At 40.8% G+C, this 24,352-nt stretch overlaps 2 protein-coding genes across 4 annotated transcripts; both read right to left on the bottom strand.

Annotated features, from left to right (window-relative positions):
• Nucleotides 1-355: 355 nt before the first annotated feature.
• Nucleotides 356-2,853, bottom strand: LOC110526293 (zinc finger protein SNAI3-like). Its single transcript, XM_021607118.3, has 3 exons — nt 2,601-2,853; nt 1,099-1,710; nt 356-965 (listed from the first exon to the last, which is right to left on the bottom strand). The coding sequence occupies exons 1-3, from the start codon at nt 2,686-2,688 to the stop codon at nt 784-786; spliced, it is 882 nt and encodes a 293-aa protein (XP_021462793.3). The 5' UTR covers nt 2,689-2,853; the 3' UTR covers nt 356-783.
• Nucleotides 2,854-3,919: 1,066 nt separating this feature from the next.
• Nucleotides 3,920-23,559, bottom strand: LOC110526291 (cadherin-1). 3 transcript variants are annotated; one of them, XM_090238451.1, is made up of 17 exons: nt 22,028-23,559; nt 21,267-21,532; nt 20,748-20,859; nt 12,861-13,102; nt 12,503-12,640; nt 12,249-12,404; nt 12,008-12,152; nt 11,735-11,907; nt 11,498-11,626; nt 11,200-11,385; nt 9,480-9,724; nt 9,210-9,352; nt 8,882-9,106; nt 8,577-8,795; nt 8,315-8,445; nt 5,036-5,176; nt 3,920-4,853 (listed from the first exon to the last, which is right to left on the bottom strand). In XM_090238451.1, the coding sequence occupies exons 2-17, from the start codon at nt 21,315-21,317 to the stop codon at nt 4,647-4,649; spliced, it is 2,643 nt and encodes an 880-aa protein (XP_090094577.1). In that variant the 5' UTR covers nt 21,318-21,532; nt 22,028-23,559; the 3' UTR covers nt 3,920-4,646. The 3 variants fall into 3 exon arrangements, with proteins under 3 accessions (XP_090094577.1, XP_021462792.3, XP_090094578.1); XM_021607117.3 differs by having other exon boundaries at nt 23,038-23,320; XM_090238452.1 differs by lacking the exon at nt 22,028-23,559 and adding an exon at nt 21,930-21,960.
• Between the last annotated feature and the right edge of the window lie 793 nt (nt 23,560-24,352).

Below are 24,352 nucleotides of genomic sequence, written 5' to 3'. Positions count from 1 at the left end.
TCCTGCCTGGGGATAGGGGTGTCACAAGAACACTGCCAGACACTATCTGTTTTCCGTTTATCCTAATCACTTTATTTTCCAGTTTCCTGTGCGCCCATGATGATTTTTACAGTTCGCCAGTGATCTCACAATGCCAAGAAATGGTCGTAAAGTAGGAACATGCTGAGGCAATGATAGCAAAGTGATAACATGTAGTCCTAGTACTCTACAGCAGACACTCAGCATTTGTTTTGATTTTAGAAAAGTGGGTTTCTTCAATATTTCCTGACTTAGACTGGGGCTTGTGTTTTCATCTCAGTGGTTCGTGTCTCACATGATTATGCATGTTTTCATATTTAGGCTTAATACAAGGCAATTGTACAAAAATAGGTATTTATTGTCTTTAAACAAACAAAGTTCATACAAAATTGTATACTCCAGCTATACATTTCCTCAAAAGGCACAGGTAATTATCAATAACACAATCAAAAACTTCAAGGCTTTAAATTTCAAGTATTTTTGGCAGCATGCGATAACAACTTTTCTCTTTTTTGTCTTGATGTCATACAACTACTTCATATGTCAAATATATGACATAAGAATGTCTTTGGACACAGTCCATTGTGCTTATTTCATGAGCTTGAAATGTCAGAGAACAAAAACATACAGTAGTCAGAGCTCCGTGTCACCAATAGTAGTCTATCTCCAGTGCTTTGTGAGGGAAGTCTGATGTTAGTAGAACCAGACATAGTCTAGGCAAGTAGGCAATAGGCACAGAGTGGGCAGCACTGGCAGTAAACGGAATCAGGACAGTGGGGAGCAGCCAGCCTCTTCATGCTTGCAGAGCAGAGATATCCTGGAGAAGGTTTTGGAGCAACTCTTGCACTGGTATTTCTTGATGTCAGAGTGTGTCTGTAGGTGTGCTCGGAGGTTGGAGCGGTCAGCAAACGCCCGGCTGCAGTGTGGGCAGGAGAAGGGCTTCTCACCTGAAAAAAAAATTGATAACCTCAGAGCCCTAGTGGGTAACTGAATACGGGATGGTGTGAAGTCAAACTCAATTCATGAAGCAGGTGAATAAAGGTAAAAAGTGTTGCCGGCTGTACATTACTCTGTCTGTACCTGTATGTGTGCGAATGTGTCCCTGGAGCAGCCAAGGCCTGGAGAAGGCCTTCCCACAGAGCTTGCAGACGCAGGGCAGTGTGTGTGTTCGGATGTGCATCTTCAGAGCTCCCAGACTCACGTACTCCTTGTCACAGTACCTGCAGCAGAAGTACTTGTGACACTGCCACTCACAGTGCAACTGCCTGTGCTTAGCCAGCCCAGAGAAGGTGAAGTAGGCTTTGTGACAGTCAAAGCATTCAAAGCGCTCCTGACTAACACTAGAGTGAACAAGGCCCAGGAGGGGATTAGGCATGCTGCCCCTCTCCTCCGGGTGTCTGAAGTCCTGTGAGAGCATGAAGGTCTGGGGTTCCATGGTTCCCAGGGACTTAAATCCGGACTGTGAGTCTCTTAGCGGATTGTTGTGAGACACTGACAGGGGGTAGGTGATTTCCTGTGTTGAGCTATGCAGGGACAAGCTGGTGTCCCTTGAAGGCAGCCTGTCTACCTTGGGAGAGTGCATGGAGGCTGGTGTGGGGATGAGACTTGGCCCTGGCAGCCAACCCTCCAGGGGCTGAGGAGTGCTGGGGATGTAACAGGGTACCTCAAGATAGACCAGGCTGGTGTGGAGAGCTGTAATGACACAAACACCATTTTATGTTAAAACTTATTTTACAAGTACACTCAAATGTTTTAATCATACTCTATGAGAATAATTAGGTATCATTTAGTAATACGTTAAAATGTATAGTTAAACATTTGACATTAATTTACAATATTAGGAGCAGTCTCAAAGTACTGAGGGACTGTATTGTGCATATCGATTTGCATAAATTCCAAAGCTCCAATGCATTCCCATAGCATAGCCAACTGACACTATTTTACTTTCCTTACAAAAAACGAATCTGATTTCAGTCACATACATTTTCTTTTCCACTTCTATAATGGTAATCTTGACAGTTCAATACAGGAGGGTGGGAGGCTAGCTCGCTTTAAGGGGTGAATTGGAACAAAAACACAGACCTAAGGCACATTTCGGGGGTAAAAGGAGCCTCGAAGGGCACTACATTAGCCTCTTGAACGCGCTTAATAGGACCCTTCAGATCCCTGGAGGAGGGACTATTAATCTCTTCTTTTGTGTGACAGATTTTGCACCTGCTAAACTCCAAAAGCGCATTTGTTGGATTCTATTCCAAGGTATCAGTTCAATCCATCATTATTTACTTTCCTATAACGAACATAATTTTAGACTATGCTGAAATCATATTGTTTGAGTTATAGGCCTAGTGTGTTCAACTACTCAAAGCAAAAATACAATTCCTTTTTAAAATGAGCTATGAATGGAATAAAGATAACGATAAATTCATATTTTTTTCTCTGAAATAATGCAATAAATAGCCAACAGACAAAACAGCAAAGTTATTCACATAGGTCTTTTTTTTTATAGAACTAGATGAGAAGTTCTATATATAACACAACGATAGAAACGTATAATTTCAGTCGATTTTAAAACTTAACTGTACCGTCTGATTTTGAATCCAGAATTCCATAGTTTGGCTTCTTATTAGTGAGATGTTTCTTCACCAGAAAAGACCGTGGCATCTTTATCATATAGCTCTGTTATTGATGAGTCTGCAGCGCCGCAATAATGTAACAAGTGAGTGCTCGTTGAGTAGGATGACCTGTAGAATAAATAGCTGTTACTTGGAGGCTGTCTTTTGCCTTGCATTCTTCGGTGGAGTGGAGAGTCAGGTGCAGCGGTCGCTGAGAATTAGCATACACACCCTGTCGGACCAATTAGAATGAAAGGACAAGTGCATGGGGGCGGCACCTCTGCGTCGATCAGTATACCCCAACAAAACAGGTGCATCGCAACACAGTAGTCTGCAAGCCTGTAGACAGGCGACCTGAATTGGCCCTGCCTGGTTGGCTTTATAATTAGTCAAAATATTGCCTAACCGGTATTTATTTTTTCTATACTCGTTTTTCTTTATGCTACAAACCTTCTATCATATGGTATAGCAAAAAATGCCAAATAAATGCTTTTTTTGGTTGAACTAGCTTACAAAAAATTTCTACACCTTCTTAAAACGTGCTCAAAGTCCAGACCTATGATTAGGCCAAATGACAGTGTTAATTTGAATGTACTTTTATTTGTATCCTATGCTTACTTGAAAAGAAAGACAGACTTGAAGTGTTACGTGAGAGGTTCCTTGTCTATTATTCTCAGTTTCTTTCCATGTCTCATTTGAAAGCAAAGCGTATTCCTGGACCACTCATGTTCTATTCCATGAAGTGCATCCTATTGAGGCAACCAAACTAGCATTCAAGGAGGGGGGGTCCGTGGGGTAGACAACTAAAAGCAACCGTAACTTTTCATTTATGATGTGCGCAAGAATTCAATTGCTTGAACAGATGACTGGAAAATAATACAAATACAATGACCTCAACCACCTACTCCTGAAGGCTAAGACAAAACAAATGTGTTTAAAATTGCACATTGTGCCTTAAAAATCACATGCATGAGTCTAAATGTCTAAGGTAGCCTATAAATGGTTCAAGCCCTGCAGATTGGCTGATACCCATGGTATACGGACTGATATGACAAAATATACATTTTTATTGCTCTAATTACATTTGTAACCATTAAGGCACCTGAGGGTTTTGTGGTATATGGCCAATAAACCACGGCTAAAGGCTCTGTCCAGGCACCCCGTGTTGCATCGTGGATAAGAACAGCCCTTAGCCGAGATATGTTTACCATATACACCACACCCCCTCCGGCCTTATTACTTAACTATAACTTGTACAATCTGTTCTGCGGGACAAGGAAATGCCATCATTCATTGACCAAGACCTGTTTTATTCAATCATCGCCATCTAGTGTCTCAGCTGTGAATTTGAATAATTTAATTCAAAATAAGACAAATTACAATGTATTTAATACAAATATTAACATCCATCATTGTACCAAAGGGATATCTTTAATTTAAAAAAGCAGAACGGAGCTTCTTCAGGAAAAAAAAAAAAAAATACACTTAGTGATTAATATGATTAAAATGAAAAGGAATAAAGCAATCCAAACTTAACAGTTTATTATCAAGCTCAATAAATGCTAACAAAAAAAAATCGTAAGGCTCATTTGGCTTCCAGTAACTTCAATTTCATGCCAAAGGATCGTGAGATATATATATATATATATCCATTTTTAAAAAATAACTTCGATACGACGCCAACATAGAAGCAAAAAACAGCAAACAAAGCATATTAAATTCAAGTACAATCTGGGGTTGTTAAGAGTCCATTAGAAAGAACTGCTGAACTGTGTAAAATCCATGTCAACATCCTGCTAGTGCAGAGCCAAGTGTGCCACCCTCCCCATGCTGAAGACGAGCATTGAACACATTTTTCTAAAATGGTCCCATGTCTGCACAAATCAAATTGCCAAACTGTAGATGTGCCCGAAACGCATAAAAAAGGGGAAATAAAGAAATGACCTCAGTCTACAGACCCAAGTGTGGAGAACCGGACAGTTTCCAAGCAAAAAGGTTTAGTGGCTGACTGACTCCTCAATCCTCTCCTCCTCCGTACATGTCAGACAGCTTCTTGAAGCGCGGGCCCCACTCTTGAAGGAGGTCGTAGTCCTGGTCGCCTCCTGAGTTGGAGGAATTGAGGGAACTGAGGGAGCCGGCCTCAGAGCCACCTCCTTCATAGTCAAACACCAGGAGGGAGTCGTAGGGAGGGGCAGTGGGGTCGTTGTCAGCTGCCTTCAGGTTCTGGTCAACAGAAAGATTACATTTTACCACCTTGAACATACAGCACAAATTCTAAACATGCATTCTGACATTATCCATGTCAAATCCAGTTATTTCCATGACAAATCATCTCCAGAAGACCTAGATATGACCTTAACTGTGCATTCTACTCATAGTATAAATCAGTTCAAGACTTGACTCACATCATCAATGAAGTTGCCAATGTCGGCTGGGTTGGCGGGTCGTGGACGATACTCTGGCCGGGCCATGGTTGGAGCGATGTCATTACGGAAAACATCAGGACGGTTATCCAGACCTCTGTGCAGGACACTCAAGTCGAAATCCTGAAGGTGGAAAGATGTAATATAATACATGTCTGTACAAGACACAGAAACATAAAAACATCAAGTGACAGATGCAATGGTTTGCAATAACATGTACATCACAATAAAAAAAAATGGACCCTTGGAAAAGCCTAGTCCAGGGTTCCTCAACCAGGTTTGGTCCCGGGACAAATTTTTTCTGAGCCAACAGTCAGCGGGCCAGAACATAGTAAATACAGTGCCTTGCGAAAGTATTCGGCCCCCTTGAACTTTGCGACCTTTTGCCACATTTCAGGCTTCAAACATAAAGATATAAAACTGTATTTTTTTGTGAAGAATCAACAACAAGTGGGACACAATCATGAAGTGGAACGACATTTATTGGATATTTCAAACCTTTTTAACAAATCAAAAACTGAAAAATTGGGCGTGCAAAATTATTCAGCCCCCTTAAGGTAATACTTTGTAGCGCCACCTTTTGCTGCGATTACAGCTGTAAGTCGCTTGGGGTATGTCTCTATCAGTTTTGCACATCGAGAGACTGAAATTTTTTCCCATTCCTCCTTGCAAAACAGCTCGAGCTCAGTGAGGTTGGATGGAGAGCATTTGTGAACAGCAGTTTTCAGTTCTTTCCACAGATTCGATTGGATTCAGGTCTGGACTTTGACTTGGCCATTCTAACACCTGGATATGTTTATTTTTGAACCATTCCATTGTAGATTTTGCTTTATGTTTTGGATCATTGTCTTGTTGGAAGACAAATCTCCGTCCCAGTCTCAGGTCTTTTGCAGACTCCATCAGGTTTTCTTCCAGAATGGTCCTGTATTTGGCTCCATCCATCTTCCCATCAATTTTAACCATCTTCCCTGTCCCTGCTGAAGAAAAGCAGGCCCAAACCATGATGCTGCCACCACCATGTTTGACAGTGGGGATGGTGTGTTCAGCTGTGTTGCTTTTACGCCAAACATAACATTTTGCATTGTTGCCAAAAAGTTCAATTTTGGTTTCATCTGACCAGAGCACCTTCTTCCACATGTTTGGTGTGTCTCCCAGGTGGCTTGTGGCAAACTTTAAACACTTTTTATGGATATCTTTAAGAAATGGCTTTCTTGCCACTCTTCCATGAAGGCCAGATTTATGCAATATACGACTGATTGTTGTCCTATGGACAGAGTCTCCCACCTCAGCTGTAGATCTCTGCAGTTCATCCAGAGTGATCATGGGCCTCTTGGCTGCATCTCTGATCAGTCTTCTCCTTGTATGAGCTGAAAGTTTAGAGGGACGGCCAGGTCTTGGTAGATTTGCAGTGGTCTGATACTCCTTCCATTTCAATATTATCGCTTGCACAGTGCTCCTTGGGATGTTTAAAGCTTGGGAAATCTTTTTGTATCCAAATCCGGCTTTAAACTTCTTCACAACAGTATCTCGGACCTGCCTGGTGTGTTCCTTGTTCTTCATGATGCTCTCTGCGCTTTTAACAGACCTCTGAGACTATCACAGTGCAGGTGCATTTATACGGAGACTTGATTACACACAGGTGGATTGTAATTTATCATCATTAGTCATTTAGGTCAACATTGGATCATTCAGAGATCCTCACTGAACTTCTGGAGAGAGTTTGCTGCACTGAAAGTAAAGGGGCTCAATAATTTTGCACGCCCATTTTTCAGTTTTTGATTTGTTAAAAAAGTTAGAAATATTCAATAAATGTCGTTCCACTTCATGATTGTGTCCCACTTGTTGTTGATTCTTCACAAAAAAATACAGTTTTATATCTTTATGTTTGAAGCCTGAAATGTGGCAAAAGGTCGCAAAGTTCAAGGGGGCCGAATACTTTCGCAAGGCACTGTATATAATATTAGCACAATTGGCCTACACAACAAATTTAACATGTTTAACACATGATTAGTACATAATAAACTCAGTGACAATAATTTATCTGATAAAGCTCAAAATTTGTCTATTCAATTAGTCAATTTCTGTGCGTTGATTGGTGGGGAAAAAAACAAGTCTACGTAGCCTACACTACTTATTTTAACATTACCATTTGTTCAGAACAATTTACTTGATAGCAAGATAAAAAGGTACCTCTCAAAGTCTCCAGAAGGTGGCTAATGAAAATCGATGTTGATAAGAATGTACAGAGATGCGTTCATCGCTCCATCTTTTCCCAATGCCTTATTTACAATGAAAATATCGCTGTTTGCAAATAATTAAATCTGATGTAATTATGAATCTAAGCATAAAACTCAGTGCCCTTCCGCCCCATAGAGGCCAGAACCAGAAACATTCAATTATTAACTGTAAGCTGCACACAGCTTTTTGCAGACATATTCTGTAACTTAAAACAGGTTCAATCTGTGGGAAGTGGGAAACAGTCGTGGACATGGAGAAATTTGAGTTGTTCGATTTGGACTTAGCATCTGGAAGGCTACTGCACTTCAGCACACTGAAGACACGACAAACAGAGGGACCAGGCCACAGCATTGTCAGAGGTGATGGAAGATTTCACCAAGCAGCTGAGAGAACTTATCCACCAGATTTGAAGACCACAGCAAGCCAAAGGATATCATTGCGTTTGTACGTAATCCCCTCAGTCCACCCAGGTGGGGAATTCTCCTCCCTTGCTAAAAAAAAAAAAGATACCCTCGCTGGATGAGGCAACAAAAAAACCCGATTGAATTCCAGACATCGAGCCATATAAGGGATGCGCTCAGGAGTGCCGAGTCACTGTGTGCGTTTTGGGTGGCATGCTCAGAGGAATACAGCACAATAAAGAAACGTGCATTTTTTTGTGCTAACAATGTTTGGATCGACTTAATGAGAGTCCTCATTTTCCTCCATGAAGGCAATATACTCATGACAGGAACCGGCTTATCACAAAGTCAATCGAAGACTGCCTGCACATCAAAATCGCATTAATCCATCAAACCAGACATCCACAAGATTGTGTCTGAGGGGAAATACAACTTCTTATTGAATAAGTAACTTAGTGGCCTATATGACTGCATTTAATAAATGCTAATATTGTGAGAGCTTATCCAGGGACATATACGTGTCACACTGACAGTATGTTCTGTTGAAAAACTATTTGAGACAGTGGGGGAACCCTGGCCTGGTAGGCATGTTCTGAGCTAGTCTAGTGAGCGCTCCCATCACCTGGTCATCCTCGCCACCTCCCTCCTCGTCATAGTAGTAGATGTTGTCCCTGACATCGTCCTCTTGCAGCAGAGGCTCCTTCTTCTCACCACCTCTCTTCCGCAGGAACATGAGCAGCAGAAGAGACAACACTGGAGCACAACATAAACACAGGGCCTTAACACACTAGTACATCACTGTGTATTAACAATTACATATGTACGCGTCGAGGACAGCACTGACTAAACACTTTAGTGCCGGGTTAAACAAATGAACAACTTACATAGGAGTAGTAAGACTGCTCCTAGAATTCCCAGAATGCTAGAGATGCCGAAGCCTGCTACAGCTTTATCGGTACACTGGACATCTGCTCCTTTGCAGTCACACACGGAGGCCTGGATGGTGCTGTCATGGTGCAGGCCCTGGTTGTCAGACACTCTCAGGACAACCATGTAATCTCCACTGTCCAACACAGTCTTCAGTGTCAGGATAATGCCCGTCTCTGAAATGGAAAACGGGTAACATTTAACAACGCAATTGTTTTAAAGGGGGGCAAGTACTGTAGTTCTGGGAAAAATCAATACATACTTGTGTCGTTCATTCTGGCAGTCCAGTTAGAATGGGACGACCCCTGAAGCTGTACGGTGTATGGAGCAGCAAAGCCCGCGCTGTCTTTATCAGTGACTGACAGCAGCTGTGGGGAGGACTCCTTGTTGCAGACCCTGATCACACTCTCGTCGATGGTTGGAGCATTATCATTCACATCCTCCAGCTCTATGATAAGGGTACCAGTGCCAGTTGCCGGGATTTCATCTGCATATCCAAATTAGAGCACTGTCACTCAGGGTCAAGTTTAGGGTGTGGTCATTTACAAAATTTTAAATATTAACATTAGAAAAAGGGAACATTTAAATACCGTTGTCGATGCCCAGAACAACAACAGAGTATTTGTTGTCTTGGACAAAAGTGGATTCTCTGTCCATGAGGCTCTTGACTTTGATCAGCCCAGTGTCTTTGTTGATATTTAGCCATCCAGCAGGATCATTGCGTATCTTGTATCTGTGTAGTAAATGTAAAAAAATAAGTAAGAGCATTGCTTACAACCTGTACAGTCGTCATTTGAAAAATGTTTTCCTCTTCAAATCTTACAAAACATAAGAAATTGTAAATGAAGTTCTAATCTTACGTGACTTTCTGATTCCTTGCAGTGTCTGGGTCTGTGGCGGTGTACAGAACCAGGTCACTGTCAACAGGGAGGTCCTCAGGTTTCCTGATAATCTTCTCCACTGGGGTGAAGACTGGAGCTTCATTCACATCCTCCACATTCACTACAACAGTAGCAGTGGAGGTGGGCAGGCTGATTGCGAATGGGACTTCATTCTGCACAGTGACCAGCAGAGTGTACTTGTTGTTCTTCTCAAAGTCAAGCGGCTGTGTTGAAAGAACAGAAAAGCCCATCAGCATAGGAATCCTTCAGACATAGAATCAGGATAATTGTGTTTATATCTACAATCATACTCTCCCCCTACACATTTACCCAACGTAGCCAAAACTTTTAATTTGGCTCCTTAATCCAGGATTTTATATAATTTGTTTCATATGAAGCAACGGTACAAAATGTAACTTTTCATTGAGGGTATTTTCATAAATAGCCATTTTACCATTTATAAATAAAAGCACTTCATGCATCTTGCCCCCTTCTTAGTCATAGGTATTTCTACAAATTCAGAGTATTAAAGTAGTCAAAGTTGAGTATTTGGTTCCATATTCCTCGCACGCCATGACCAAGTCAAGCTTGCAACTACAAACTTGGATGCATTTTCAGTTTGTTGTGCCCAATAGAAATGAATGGTAAATAAGAATGTTTCTGAACAACTTTACATTATGTGGATACTACCATGACTACGGATAATCCTGAATGAATCATGAATAATGATTAGTGAGAAAGTTGGAGGCAAAAAGTTCATACCCCCAAAACATGCCAACCTCTCACCATTCCCAATAAACATTTTTTTGGGGTATGCAATTCATCCCTTGAACTCTCACTCATCGTGATTCAAGTCATCCATGATTATCCAGAATAAAATGGTAGCATATACACAAATGTAGAAGGGTTTAGAAACATTCTTATTTACAATAAGAGACATGCATGGCAAATAATGTATTTTCTATAGACCCCTTTCTGTGTTCGCTGCACGAGGGCAATATGCAAAGACAGTTGGTGGCCTTATAGAACTCCAGCAAAAAATGCCTATATTTACATGCTGCTTATGAGTGCATTTCACACTTCTTATAGATAATACATTGGATTTTAAGACTGATTTGAATGCCCTGTTTAATATAATGTTTGTGTCATTGCAAATCAACTGCATTATACTTAACACGTCAACCAGTAAAATGGCTCTTTGGCTAGCTTTTGCTACAGCATATCATAGAGCGTAAGTATTCTAGCTAACAACTGCTGCATCCAAAATTGATAATTTTGCAAAGTTCACAACCAAATATAATCTTAGTGACTGTTCAAGGAAGAATCAAAACATTGTAAATGTACGAGAACCCCAAAAAGCTTGTTTAGAAGTAATAAAAACTAGGCCATGTCGAACAGGTGCAGATGGCGATGGCTTTCTTACTGCCGCCAAAATTGTGAGCATCTGGGCGCAAAGTCAAATAAAAATGGGATAGTGTACTGTCGGCTCATATGAAATATTGGATCTCTAATTTTAAAAAAACACTAGAGTATAGAGTCATCTTAAAATGTTTTAGCGTCACTGTACAAATAAATACAAAGGGGAGTGAAAATTACTTCTTCCAGGATATCATTCCAGGAAAGCAGCTAAAAAGCTACATTTTGCTGCACCTCCAGAGTAGCAGCTCAAATATATCTATAGGAGAGGATTTCAACATACCTTAGCAGTTGTAATGATGCCCTCCAGCTTGCTAGGGCCTGTGCTCACACTGAAAAGGCCTTGAGGGTCCCCGTCAACTATCTTGTAGGTGGTGGCCCAGGCAGAGGAGTGAGGCTCATCTCCATCAGTCACTGGCATTTTCACCACCAAGGCATCCACTTTATTCTCTGGGACTGACACGGTGTACTGCAAATGAGAGACACATGATTATAAAGCAACAAAGAGAGGGCAATTCCATTATGTGTTAAAACGATTGTAAGGCGGCAATTTAAAAGTTTGCCTTCAGAAATGTGCTTACCGAAGGCGTCACAAACTGTGGCGCGTTGTCATTGCTGTCCGTTACTGTAATGATGGCTTTGCCAAAGCTGGTAAGGCCATTTCCCTCCATATCGGCAGCTTGGATTGCCAAAGTATATTTGGTATATTTCTGACAAATTAAGTAGAAAATTAAAATCAGAATCACAAGTGTAATGCATGTGGAATATACACAATGAATAAGTGATCGACAAGACTATTGATTTGAAAAGAGACCAACCTCTCTGTCCAACCCAGGTGCGTTAACCCGAATCCCTCCAGTCACAGGGTTGATGACAAACATGTTGGGGCTTGGTAGTGGAGGCTCCTGACTGAGAATGGTGTATCTGACATCAGAATTGGCAGAGCCCTCCTCATCAGCATCAGTGGCCGTTACCTGCATGACCTCATCACCTGAACAGAATGAAGAAAAAATCTGAATCGTCCTGGCATAATTCTCCTTAAAAAAAGAACATTGTTAAGCATCGTAAATACTGAGTGTGTGTGAACATACCTGGTTTTGATGCTTCAGGAACTGTTCCTGTAAATGGATCTTGGGTAAATACAGGTTTGTTGTCATTCATATCGATGACTTTCACAATGATCTCCATGGGATCCTCAGCTATACCTGCACCCACTGCAACAGCATGGGCTAGGAGCTAGAGAGAAAAGTAACGGCAAACATTACTTTAAAACTAAATATAATCCGTTTTCAATTAAGTCAAGGGAGGAAAATTAGGGTACGCAAACCGTACAATGTATTGGTCTTTTCTCTCCCTGTCCAAAGGCTGGGTCACATAGAGTATTCCAGAGTTTTTGTCCACAGTGAAGAGTCCCACAGGAGGTAGGTCTGCCCCAGTGCCAGTGATGCTGTACTGGATCTTCACCTCTTTATCATTGCTGGACTTGATCTGGTTTACAAGGATAATAGAATCCACGTCAATGACGAAATGTCCAATGCTGATATTAGAGTAACGGAAAAATGCTCCTTAACCTACAAGACACTTACCTGCACCATATTCTTGGGGAACGGGCCTCGGGCATTCTCTGGGAAGTTGATGGGAGGAATGACCCAGTCCCTCTTCCTTCTTTTCAGACCTCCTGAAGACTTGGGGAAGTTCAGAACAGGTAGAGACAGACTTTCTGGCTGTGGAATTGAAACAAAAAACATGAAATATCAAGTATATGGTTTTACAGCACCCAAATACATAGAGCATTTTACAGAAACTGCCATCAAACTTCAATTGACTTAAAAATGACAGAATTAGAATATTTCCAGCTAAGTCATTGAAACCCTTCCAGAGATGCAGTTGCCCATCTATCCACTAGAGGACACCATAGTCTCATTAATTTAACCAGTCATATACCTTGGGCTGGGTGGTCATCTCATGGTGATTGTGGTGGTGGCCATGTCTGGCCTCATGCAGCACTCTGACTGGAACCGTGAACTTCTTGCCCTTGGAATGGGTAGAGACATAGAACTCCTTATGTCCATTATGCAGAGTCAGCCCCCTCTTCAGTTTCAGCGTCCCGTCGCCATCTACTTTGAAGCGTGAATCCTCGGAGTGAAAGAGAAAGCTGGTACGGCTGGTGCAGTCATCAAAAACCACTGCAAGGTCAAAGATAATGGTGGTCAGAGGATATTTTAAAAGTAATATGCATGTGGGCTTAAAAAGTAACCATTGAAAGCACTTCAGTAACAGGAAAAGATTTAAAGCACCATCCCAATCTCAAATTTATAACATCAGTGAGTTCTTGATGAACTGATAAGAGCCACCACAGACTCTCTCCGTAAATGTATAAATGGAATACTGGTCATAGTAACGAAGCAGCAAAATGGCCTTCTAAAACACCTAGGCCTAGTCGCCTCATGATCGCAGCTCTGATGTGCTGCAAAGACATTATGCAGGGCTTATTACATGCAATGTAAAAACCCACAACATGTCAGACTTGCAAAAGAGTAAATTGACCCATATCCTCATGTAACTATTAACATGACATGTATAACTAGTACTGTGCAACTTAGAACAATATACAATGTACTAGGTGGAGATTAAGCTGTCATGGTATACAAGTAGTCTACTAGAATCATCCTGTGTGGACAGAGAGCAGAGTTGACTTGCCCAGCCCTGGGTTGAGACTCAAGGACAGGCAGGCAGCAACATCTGGTTTCACATGACTACTATAAACATCCTGAGGCATAGACCTAGCTCTACAAAGAGGTCTGAATGTATCATTGTGCTCCTATTAGCTTACAAAATAAGTTGATTGAGTATTATTTAAAAAAAACCAAATCAATACACCTCTTTTCAGCCTAATGAACTGGCTAAATGTTATGCAGAAATTGTGCAATGACACACAAAACAAGAAATGTGTGGTTGAGAAAGATATGGAAGTGTGGTTTTCAGAAGTAAAAACTGAACTAGATGTATGCCACAGTACCCACCTCTGCTTTCTGCTCATTCTATTAAGAGTTAGGTACTAGAGAATCAGGTAGGTAGAGGTACAGCGACTACCACTCTTTAGGCAAGATGGTGGCCGTCAAAGAGTTGAACAAATTAAAGAAAGATGTAGGTGGTAAAGCTGAAGTCCAGAGCAACAAAAAGAAAATCAGGCCACTTGTAACAAAAACATTTGTTTTACAACTGGCTGTCTCATCGTTGTTGGTGGTAAATCAGGCCTAACCCTTGTGTCATCTGCAAACTTGATGTGGTTGGCCACGCAGTCATGGGTGAACAGGAGGGGGATAAATAGAGATTACCGTGACTCAACGGTCAGGTGGTATTTGACTGCGGTTCTGCCTCATTACTGCCGGTGTGGCAGTAATACGGTAACCACAACAGCCCTAGGTATAGCCTACTGACCATAAACTGAAAATTGGATACACAATTAATCTAGCTAGGCTATACTCCAATTAAACAAATTCTAGTAATTGCCTGTGGACTGTATTATGCAAACTGGATGTTCTGTTCCATTATGCTACACTCCAAACTTTCTATCCATGACGCAAGGAGATAACGTATAGGCTTAGGTGATGAATAGCTTAGTAACAGGGCATTTTCATAATTAAAAGGCTGACATTATCTTTCGCTACAGAATCTCACTGTGCGTTTCCATCTCCTCCCGTCAACAGTTTAATGATATACGTTTTGTGAAAACATGTTACAAGCGTCGTTCCCGAAAATATCTCACTTGTTTCCCAAATTAAGCTCTGGGTAGCTGCAGGAGCTGGGTTGGAGAGCCCATGGCATAGAGTTTGGGCAGAATATCACCTGTTGCACAGCAAAAGGCTGCATGCTCCTCGAACAGTGACTGTTGCAGAGTGAAACTATTGTTCTTATAAACCCAGACATTTTTATATGCAATCCCATGTGAAAGGAGAGTTGGTTGCCACTAAAAACAGGATCCCAGCTGCTACTATATTTATTTCTCAGCTGCTACTATATTTATTTCTCAGCTGCTGATATTAAGCCGGAGTAGACTACCTGGCAGGAGTGAAAAACGAACTGCGGGAATGTGGCCTCCAGTCGCTATTCATGTGCATACGGACGACATGTATTTTTACTCCTGACAAATTTGATAATGAACCATTCTAAATAAAAACAAATGACATTAGTAAAGACAAGATTAAATTGAGAATAGTCTGAAGGGTGAAAATATGAGCGAGAGAAAAGCGCGTGTAGCCTGAAGCAAGCTTTTTTTGCGACTTTCAAATATTCAATAGCCTATAGTCGCATCAGGGGTCCATTTAGAGTTCAGAAATATGCATTTTAAAACCACGACATCTGCATTTTATTTTGAAAGTCCTGTTTTTTGCTTCAATAGAGTGATCAGGGACGTGCAACTATAGTTATTATTAATCACACAAAACACAGTCACATTTGGCAGAGAACAGCTTCATTTTCAGATGTCTAAGTGCAACGCTATTTGGCTAGCAGCCATATAAGTAAATGAGCTTACAGTTAACTTTTTGGCAAAAACAACACATGGTCATCATATTTCGAATGCTACATTTCCTACTGTTTTGCTCGAAGTCAATCTTGCATTTTTTTCCAGAGAAAAATGGGCTACACTGAGAAAAGTACTGGAGTAGCTTTACAGTCAAATGCCCGTTCGTGAATTCTCAGAGGGGAGATGTGCAAATTAAGCACAATCTGCTGGCCTAGAAGGCCAGCATCCCAGAGTTGCCTCTACACAGTTGACATTTTGAGACTGGTGTTTTGCGGGTACTATTTAATAAAGCTGCCAGTTGAGGACTTGTGAGGCCTCTGTTTCTTAAACTAGACACTAATGTATTTGTCCGCTTGCTCAGTTGTGCACCGGGACCTCGCACTCCTCTTTCTATTCTGGTTAGAGACAGTTTGCGCTGTTCTGTGAAGGGAGCAATACACAGCGTTGTACGAGATCTTCAGTTTCTTGGCAATTTCTTGCATGGAATAGTCTTTATTTCTCAGAACAAGAATAGACTGATGAGTTTCAGAAGAAAGGTCTTTGGCCATTTTGAGCCTGTAATCAAACCCACAAATGCTGATTCTCCAGATACTCAACTAGTATAAAGAAGGCCAGTTTAATTGCTTCTTTAATCAGAACAGTTTCAGCTGTGCTAACATAATTGCACAAAGGTTTTCTAATGATCAATTAGCCTTTTAAAATGATAGCTAATCCAAGTTTAACACAACATGCCATTGGAACACATGAGTGATGGTTGCTGATAATGGGCCTCTGTAGATATCCTATAATTTTCTATTTTTTTAAAACCAGTTTCCAGCTACCATAGTCATTTACAACATCTACACTGTATTTCTGATCAATTTGATGTTATTTTAATGGACAGTGTGCTTTTCTTTCAAAAACAAGGACATTTCTAAGTCACCCCAAAATTTTAAAAGGTAGTGTAATATTTGGATTTCTAAAACATTCTAAAGGTTTGTCTGAATGGTTGTCTGATCAATACCTTAATTCTTAAAAAAATATATAACAGTATCTGTACTCCAAGTCATGTGAAATCCATAGATACGGTGAAATGCTTACTCACAAGCCCTTAACCAACAGTGCAGTTCAAGAGTTAAGCAAATATTTAACAAATAAACTAAATTAATATATAATAAAAAAACAAGGCTATATACAAGGGGTACCAGTACCGAGTCAGTGTGCGGGGGTACAGGTTAGTTGAGGTAATTTGTACATGTAGGTAGGGGCGAAGTGACTATGCATAGATAATAAAGAGCGAGTAGCAGCAGTGCACAAAACAAATTGATGGGGGAGGGGGGGGTCAATATAGATTGCCAAACAATTAATAAAATGGCAACTGGACTAATGGCTTAGGTGTAGAAGCTGTTAAGGAGCATTGGGAAGCTTGGACCCAGTGATGTACTGGACCATACGCACTACCCTCTGTAGCGCCTCACGGTCAGATGCCGAGCAGTTGTCATACCAGGTGATGATGCAACCGATCAGGATGCTCTCAACCATGCAGCTGTAGATCTTTGAGGATCTGGGGACCCATGCCAAATCTTTTCAGTCTCCAGAGGGGGAAAGGTTTTGTCGTGCCCGCCTCAACTGTCTTGGTGTGTTTGGACCAAAATAGTTTGTTGATGATGTGGACACCAAGGAACTTGAAGCGCTCAACCCTCTCCACTACAGCCCTGTTGATGTTTATGGGGGCCTGTGTGGCCCGCCTTTCCCTGTAGTCCACGATCAGCTCCTTTGTCTCGCTCACATTGAGGGAGAGGTGGTTGTCCTGGCACCACACTGCCAGTTCTCTGACCTCCTCCCTATAGGCTGTCTCATCGTTGTCGGTGACACTGTTGTGTCATCGACAAACATAATGGTGTTGGAGTCGTGCAGTCATGAGTGAACAGGGAGTACAGGAGGTGACTAAGTACACACCCCTGAGGGGTACCAGTGTTGAGGATCAGCATGGCAGACATGTTTCCTACTCTTATCACCTGGGGGAGGCCCATCAGGAAGTCCAGGATCCAGTTGCAACACTTTTTTATTTGAGGCTACATTTATTTTATTGATGTATTAAGTTAAAATAAGTGTAAAATAAGTGTTCATTCAGTATGTAATTGTCATTATTACAAATAAAAAATAAATGAATAAAAACGGCCGATTAATCGGTATCTGCTTTTTTTGGTCTTCCAATAATCGGTGTTGAAAAATCAGAATTGGTCGACCTCTAGTCTGAGGGGATAGCGGGATTTCTTATAAGCATCCGGATTAGTGTCCCGCTCCTTGAAAGTGGCAGCTCTAGCCTTTAGCTCGATGTGGATGTTGCCTGTAATCCATGGTTTCTGGTTGGGATATGTACGTACGGTCACTGTGGGTACGACGTCAATGCACTTATTGATGAAGCCGATGACTGAGGTAGTAGACTCAATGCCATTGGATAAATCCCAGAACATATTCCAGTCTGTGCTAGCAAAACAGCCCTGTAGCGTAGCATCCGCATCATCTGACCACTTCCGTATTGAGCAAGTCACTGAAACTTCCTGCTTTAGTTTTTGCTTGTAAGCAGGAGGATAGAACTATAGTCCGATTTTCCAGATGGAAGGTGGGGGAGAGCTTTGTATCCATCTCTGTGTGTGGAGTAAAGGTGGTCTAGGATTTCTTCACCTCTGATTGCAAATGTGAAATGGCAGTAAAATTTGGTAAAACTGATTTAAGTTTGCCTGCATTAAAGTCCCCAGTCACTAGGAGCACTGCTTCTGGAGGAGCATTTTCTTGTTGGCTTATGTCCTTATATAGAGTTGGTTGAGAGCAGTCTTAGTGCCAGCATCGGTCTGTGGTGGTAAGTAGACAGCTACGAATAATATAGATGAGAACTCTTGGTTGATAGTGTGGTCTACAACTTATCATAAGGTACTCTACCTCAGGCGAGCAATACCTCAAGCCTTCTTTAATATTTGACACCGTGCACCAGCTTTTATTGACAAAAAGACACCCTCGACCCTCGTCTTACCAGACATAGCATCTCTGTTCTGCCGGAGCATGGAAAATCCCGCCAGCTCCGTCGTCGTTCAGCCACAACTCGTTGAAAAAGATATTGCAGTTCTTAATGTCCCAATGGCAGGATAATCATAGGTCATTCATTTAAATTTTCCAATAATTGCATGTTAGCCAGTAGAACAGATGGCAGTTTACTCACTCACCTACAGATTCTCAGAACGCAGCCCGATCTGCACCCTCTTCTTCACGCAAATGACGGGGATTTTAAAAATATATTTAACTAGGTGAGCCTGTTAAGAACAAATTGTTATTTACAATGACGGCCTAAGAACCATGGGTTAACTGCCAGATTTTTACCTTGTCAGCTCGGGGATTCGATCTAGCAACCTTTCGGTTACTGGTCCAACACTAACCACTAGGCTACCTACCTGTGCCCAGTAGAGAACAGTATTCTCAGACTTCTCAGACTCGTCAAAGGATAAAGCTTCTTCCAGTTCATGGTGAGTAATACCTGTTCTGATGTCCAGAATTTATTTGCGGTCATAAGAGACAGTAGCAGCAACATCATGCTCAAAATAAGTTAACGCAAAAAAAAAAAAAAAAAACGCATCAAAATAGCACAATTGGTCAGGAGCATGTAAAATGTCAGCCATCCTCTTCGGCGCCATCTTAGCAGTCTTCATATTATGAGCCATGTCTTACCTTGTTTCAAAGTAGCCTTGCCAAAGTCCCACCATTGTAAAATAATTGCCTCCATGTTTCTAAGACTTCCTCATCGAAACCAGCATTTCTCCCCTGTTCTATTGGTTTTCATATCAACTTTCTTCGTCGAGAATCCAAAAAGGCACAATCCTAGTCATATTAGTAAACCCATCCTAGTTGTTAAATCTTTAGATTTCCCCTTTCTAAGTTTAACAGATGATCTCGGTCCCATATGGAACCGCTCGCATCAGGTGCACTGTTTAGAACAAGGTTTTCCTTGCAAATGTCAATTTACATTGGCTGCTTCGTTACAGGAGTTACATGTTCAATAATATAGCCTTTTTGCTATGAGATGATCATGATCATTTCTCATTGATATGCATTATTCATTTGTAATATGCTGTCAGTTGACGCGAATGACAATCAATGTCAGAAGTCACTCAGAGGAATCTTGGCCGGCCTAATGGTTATTCCAGGAAGTCTAACCAGTTTCACTCTACTGATCAGATCAGAGCTTATGCCTACACGCCCAGTTAAACTACCAGAGATTTAGCATGTCTCATCGATGAGCTCACTCAGTCTGGTCAACCTCCTTACAAGGAAAAAACAGCCTTCAATTAAGTCAACTTGTTTGAAGCATAATTAAAAGCCATAACAATACAAATCTAGCATACTAAATTGGTCACACAATTGTAAGTGACACTTCGATTTCTTAGCAAATGTGTGAAAAATCCCTCCATTAGCCCCAATGCGGATCAGACAAACCACAATGCTATTGTAAACAAACTATGACTGAGAAAAGTTCAATGCCATATTTGCCAAGTAATGTACAGAGTCGTCTTGCCAGCCGCACCTCAACAAACAAAGGCTTATCAAAGGGAGTTACTGGCGGTCCTAGACACATGAGTGAATTCTTTACATAGAAACAAAGCAACACTCGAGTGTGAAAACTAACCAGCCTTGTATTTCTTGATATGTTGTGCTGTTAAACAAAGCAAGTTCACTCACCAAATTGCTCTATTAATTTTGTGAATCAGTGTAATTTCATAGAGAAGCCAGAGACAAGGCCCACAGTCATAGCAAAACCTGAAAACAATGTGTGCTCAGTGGATTGTCTGTACAATAAACAGCTGTGCACAGTTTGATTAGGAATCACGAAGGCTCTCGGCAACTGAACAAATATTTAAACACAAAATACTTCCAATTGAACCACTTCTGACAAATTGAACAATGGATACACATTTATCAACGTGTACTGAAATATTCAAAACAGAACACCGTCTGCTGTGAATGAAACTAAAATGTTTTCTGAAGTGATGACACACGGTCTTATGCAGCGTTCAAAACAACTGGGACTCGGAAAAATACGAGGTCAAATCATGATGCCAGTGATCTTCAGGTCGGAGCTCTTGAAAGAGGCCCGAATTGTAATTTTGAGTTGGAAGACATTTCAAATAGATATTTCCCAGTCGGAGCTCGTTTTATGCCTTTAGTTTTGAACGCACCGAGGTTCGATATTTCCCAGTTGTTTTGAACAAGGCGTTAGCGTATGACCGGGCAAAAATGTGACAGCGAGGAAGCTACCATCAGTTAGTTCTTACCTTTTCCTAGTCTCCGGCCACTTTGTAAGTGATATCTTTCCACTTTGAAAAGGTATATTTCTGGATTGAAACCTGGTAGACATTTTGACTCCGACGACCCTGGTTTGAAAGCCTTACAAAAGGAAAAAAAGGAATTGTATTTATAAAAACGGCACACGGTCATAAAATAAATATTTCACCAGATTACCATAGAAATGCATTTATACTATCATAATGACCACTCACTACTATTGTTGATATTCTACAAATAGCACAGCACCCTATTGCGAAATGTGGCATATGTATAAAAACATATCCGGGTGCGTTAACCTGATAATTAAGCAAATAACCGACTAACGCAACGCTGACTAAAACAAAAACACCAGACAAATCATGACATTTTTTCATAAATACGTTTTTAAATAAGACCTGTAGGCTGAACCAGATACGGGTTCAGACTATATTAGCCAACGTATTCCCAGGTAAATGACGTTGCCTACATTTCGTGCTACTTTAGAGTGAAATAAAAAAAACTCTTACCTGGAGAAATAATATTAATACGCCCAACTCCACGAACCAAAATGCCCCCATTTGTTTTCAATAATATTTGGATAGTCGTTCCACCAACAGTAAAAAAGTAATCCCTTTACGTGTAGAGGAGAAAAGTCTATTCTTCAAACGTGTGCTTTCTGGGTTATCGGTTAAGTGAGAAATGAGCTTCAGCAGGTAGTTTCTGGGGAGTGACCTCGCCCATCCGCTCGCTCCAAGTATGGGCATGGAAGAAGAACGGCTCCTTATACCCGCACCTATGAAACACAGGTAAATTGTCATAATCCAGAAACCCACAGCAGGGTCCTATGTGCCAAATTATTACACAATAGTGTGAGAATTCCGATCGAGAGGAAAAGCACTGATGAGGAAGAATGGGTTCAGGATCAAACACGGTGTCAGTCATTCCATTTCATGATCAAAGTCGCTTCAAACAAAACACAGCAACACTGACAATTTCACAGACTGGAGCAGTCTATATTTGTGAAAAGCTATAATTTGTCAAAATAAGCTTTACATTTTAACAAATGACTGATAAATACATATAGTTTAATCATGATAAAACATATTAATAAGGAGTAGCTTAAACATTTACAGTCAGCATAACATATCAGTACTAAACTTATGTATTGTAGATGGGCTTTACTCTACCACCTGAGGTTTTCTGTGGACCTGATTGGCTACAAATACATGAAAAATTGCAGCAGGATGTCCTCCATGCATCTTCTTTATCACATCTCCATCATCCTCACCTCAGACGTCGTGGCAGAACAACATTAAATCCTCTGCTTGCTTTGGAGACCCAGCAGCCTTGTGAAGCAATTGTTGAATGATAAGTCTATGATGTCACCTTGTAGAACCAAAGACGTCCTATATACCTAGTCTTTAGTAGTAAGTAACGTTTCAATTACATTATTAAAATATGGAGCGACTGGGCTGTTGGAGAAAATAAAAGTGCTTGAGGGTTCCAAAGGGAAGGGAAGGTATGACATGCAAGATATTTCTTTATCCATTCAATCAGTGACTTTAGAGTACAGAGAATATTGTGGATCATGAGTTTCACATGTGATCAGTTCATGACCCACATCCAAACATCACATTAAAGGCTTTTCTACTCATGATCCACAATACTGGTATGCATTGCTAGCTAGCATAATCATAACCTCCAAACTAGTTTTAGCAGTCCCTCCCTACCTGTTAATCCATGATTGCCATGGCAGAAACAAAGGCACAAAACGACTGACGGAAATTGAACTAATGCTGTTTTCAAAACAACTTTTGGCGCCGAAAGTTGAAATATCAAAGCCAAACTGTATGTTACTGTTGCCCTCCTGACTAGTCTTCACTAAAACAACAAAACTAAGTCATTTGCAACTTTATTATCAGGAAATGTTTAGTAATATCACAAAGATTCAAACTGAATGTTTGAGGCCGTTAAGCGCTGTATTTGGACACGAGTGCATGTTTTTCAAACGAGCTAATGTTAGCTAGCCAAGATCTTTTGCACGCCATCTGATGAGTTGGTCACGTGAATGCGGCATAATGAAGCTAAATAGCCTACAGAAAACTACCATTACATTTCCGACATCTGTTTTGAAAAGGTCATAAACATGCTGTAATGTAGTTGAGCCACAAGCTAACTAGCTAGCTAACGTTAGCCCTGGCCCATTTGACATGGGGCAACTATCTACCTAATTACTAGCGTTCACCCTATAAAACAAAATAATGTAGAGAATATGGTTTTGGTTTGAAATTCACTTACCACTAGCTTGAATAATGTACTATTCTTCTCATTAGCTATTACACTAGCTACAATTGCTGAATATTTAACTGCAAAGCAAGACAGTAGCACACAGAATTTAGATTGGCGCATGCCAATGTGATAAATGCGCGTTCTATCATATCCCTTCAGATGTTAAGCTACTGTATTTTGAAATCTAAATATCTCTTTGCCCCATGTTGTTTTTTGTCTGTTTCTATTTCCCTGCTTGTTTGTGTATATCTTACTGACTGACTAGGCCTCGATAGCCCCATAATTCAATTGAAAAGTAATGTGTTGCTTTATACTTGCTTTATACTTGCTTTATACTTGCTTTATAAGTAATATTGGACAGTTTGTGATGTTTCTGAATAGGAAATTATCCTCACATAAAGTGGTGTAAAAAGAGGTAAAGACGCCATGTGAAATATAGTCCAGTTGTCTCCACTCAAACCATTTGACAGTCTTCAGAACCTCCATTTACAATTAATCTGATGCTCACAGTTCCACAGTCACTTGACATGAAAGTGGGAAATTGTGAGTCAAGCAATTTTATGATCTTATCTTCTTTCTTCCGGTTCCCTTCTTTGTGTTGTATCTCGTCGTCTCTGAATCCACAATCTGAATGAACAGCAGCTGGTATTGTATGAGAAATCAAATCGTGTCTGTGTTTTGTCATAGTAAGTATGAACAGTGGAGGTCAATCAGAAATTACATGGTAAGTAGTCCATATCTAACAACTGACTTAATCACATGCCTCACTTCATGACCCAGCAGATAAATACAGTAGCGTATTGTTTGATGGAATATATTTTTAGGCTTTTCATCCCATTTCGGACTCAGAACATCACAAATCATTTAAACCTCTTGCTCATAATGAATACATTAACACACTACAGTGTAATTTGCTACTGCAGTCCTAGATAGGCGTATCATGCACTTTTTATCCATTGTGTGAGACTCAAGTCTCATATGAGACGTCCTTGTAAATATTACAATGTCTTCGCCTCCACTGAAGGACAGTATTTATTTCAGTTTTCCTTATCTTTGCTGGAATGTATAATAGATTCTCCAGAACTACACTCCCTAGCTGGACTTGACTTTGTGCTAATTAGGAGGAAGACTCCCAACTCCTCAGTCAGAGAGTACAGGAGGCTATGGGAATCTTGTTAATCATTATTTAGTTGTGTGCTTGTATATTAACCCCAAAGGACAAATACTCCCGTGAGTGTGGTAAAGTAAACTGTGCTATAACACGTGACTGTGAGAGAGTTCCCAGACTTCGCCAGAGTGAGAGCCTGTGTTGCTGTACTCAGTA

Source organism: Oncorhynchus mykiss, chromosome 6 (genome assembly GCF_057628025.1).
Source record: "Oncorhynchus mykiss isolate SJ-2025 chromosome 6, ASM5762802v1, whole genome shotgun sequence".
Classification (NCBI taxonomy): Eukaryota; Metazoa; Chordata; class Actinopteri; order Salmoniformes; family Salmonidae; genus Oncorhynchus; species Oncorhynchus mykiss.
Note: the sequence above shows the minus strand (reverse complement) of the source record. Positions and strands in the feature narration are given on the sequence as shown.

Bases quoted from the DNA above. Each gene is read 5' to 3' on its own strand.
- LOC110526293 (XM_021607118.3), bottom strand. From the start codon at position 2,688: ATGATAAAGATGCCACGGTCTTTTCTGGTGAAGAAACATCTCACTAAT. The intron at 1,711-2,600 runs GTACAGTTAAGT...GTGTCATTACAG, and splicing joins TCTGGATTCAAAATCAGACG to CTCTCCACACCAGCCTGGTC. The intron at 966-1,098 runs GTACAGACAGAG...TTTTTTTTTCAG, and splicing joins ACACATTCGCACACATACAG to GTGAGAAGCCCTTCTCCTGC.
- LOC110526291 (XM_090238451.1), bottom strand. From the start codon at position 21,317: ATGGGGGCATTTTGGTTCGTGGAGTTGGGCGTATTAATATTATTTCTC. The intron at 12,405-12,502 runs GTAAGTGTCTTG...CTTGTAAACCAG, and splicing joins TCCCCAAGAATATGGTGCAG to ATCAAGTCCAGCAATGATAA. The intron at 4,854-5,035 runs GTGAGTCAAGTC...TCTGTTGACCAG, and splicing joins TTGGCAACTTCATTGATGAT to AACCTGAAGGCAGCTGACAA.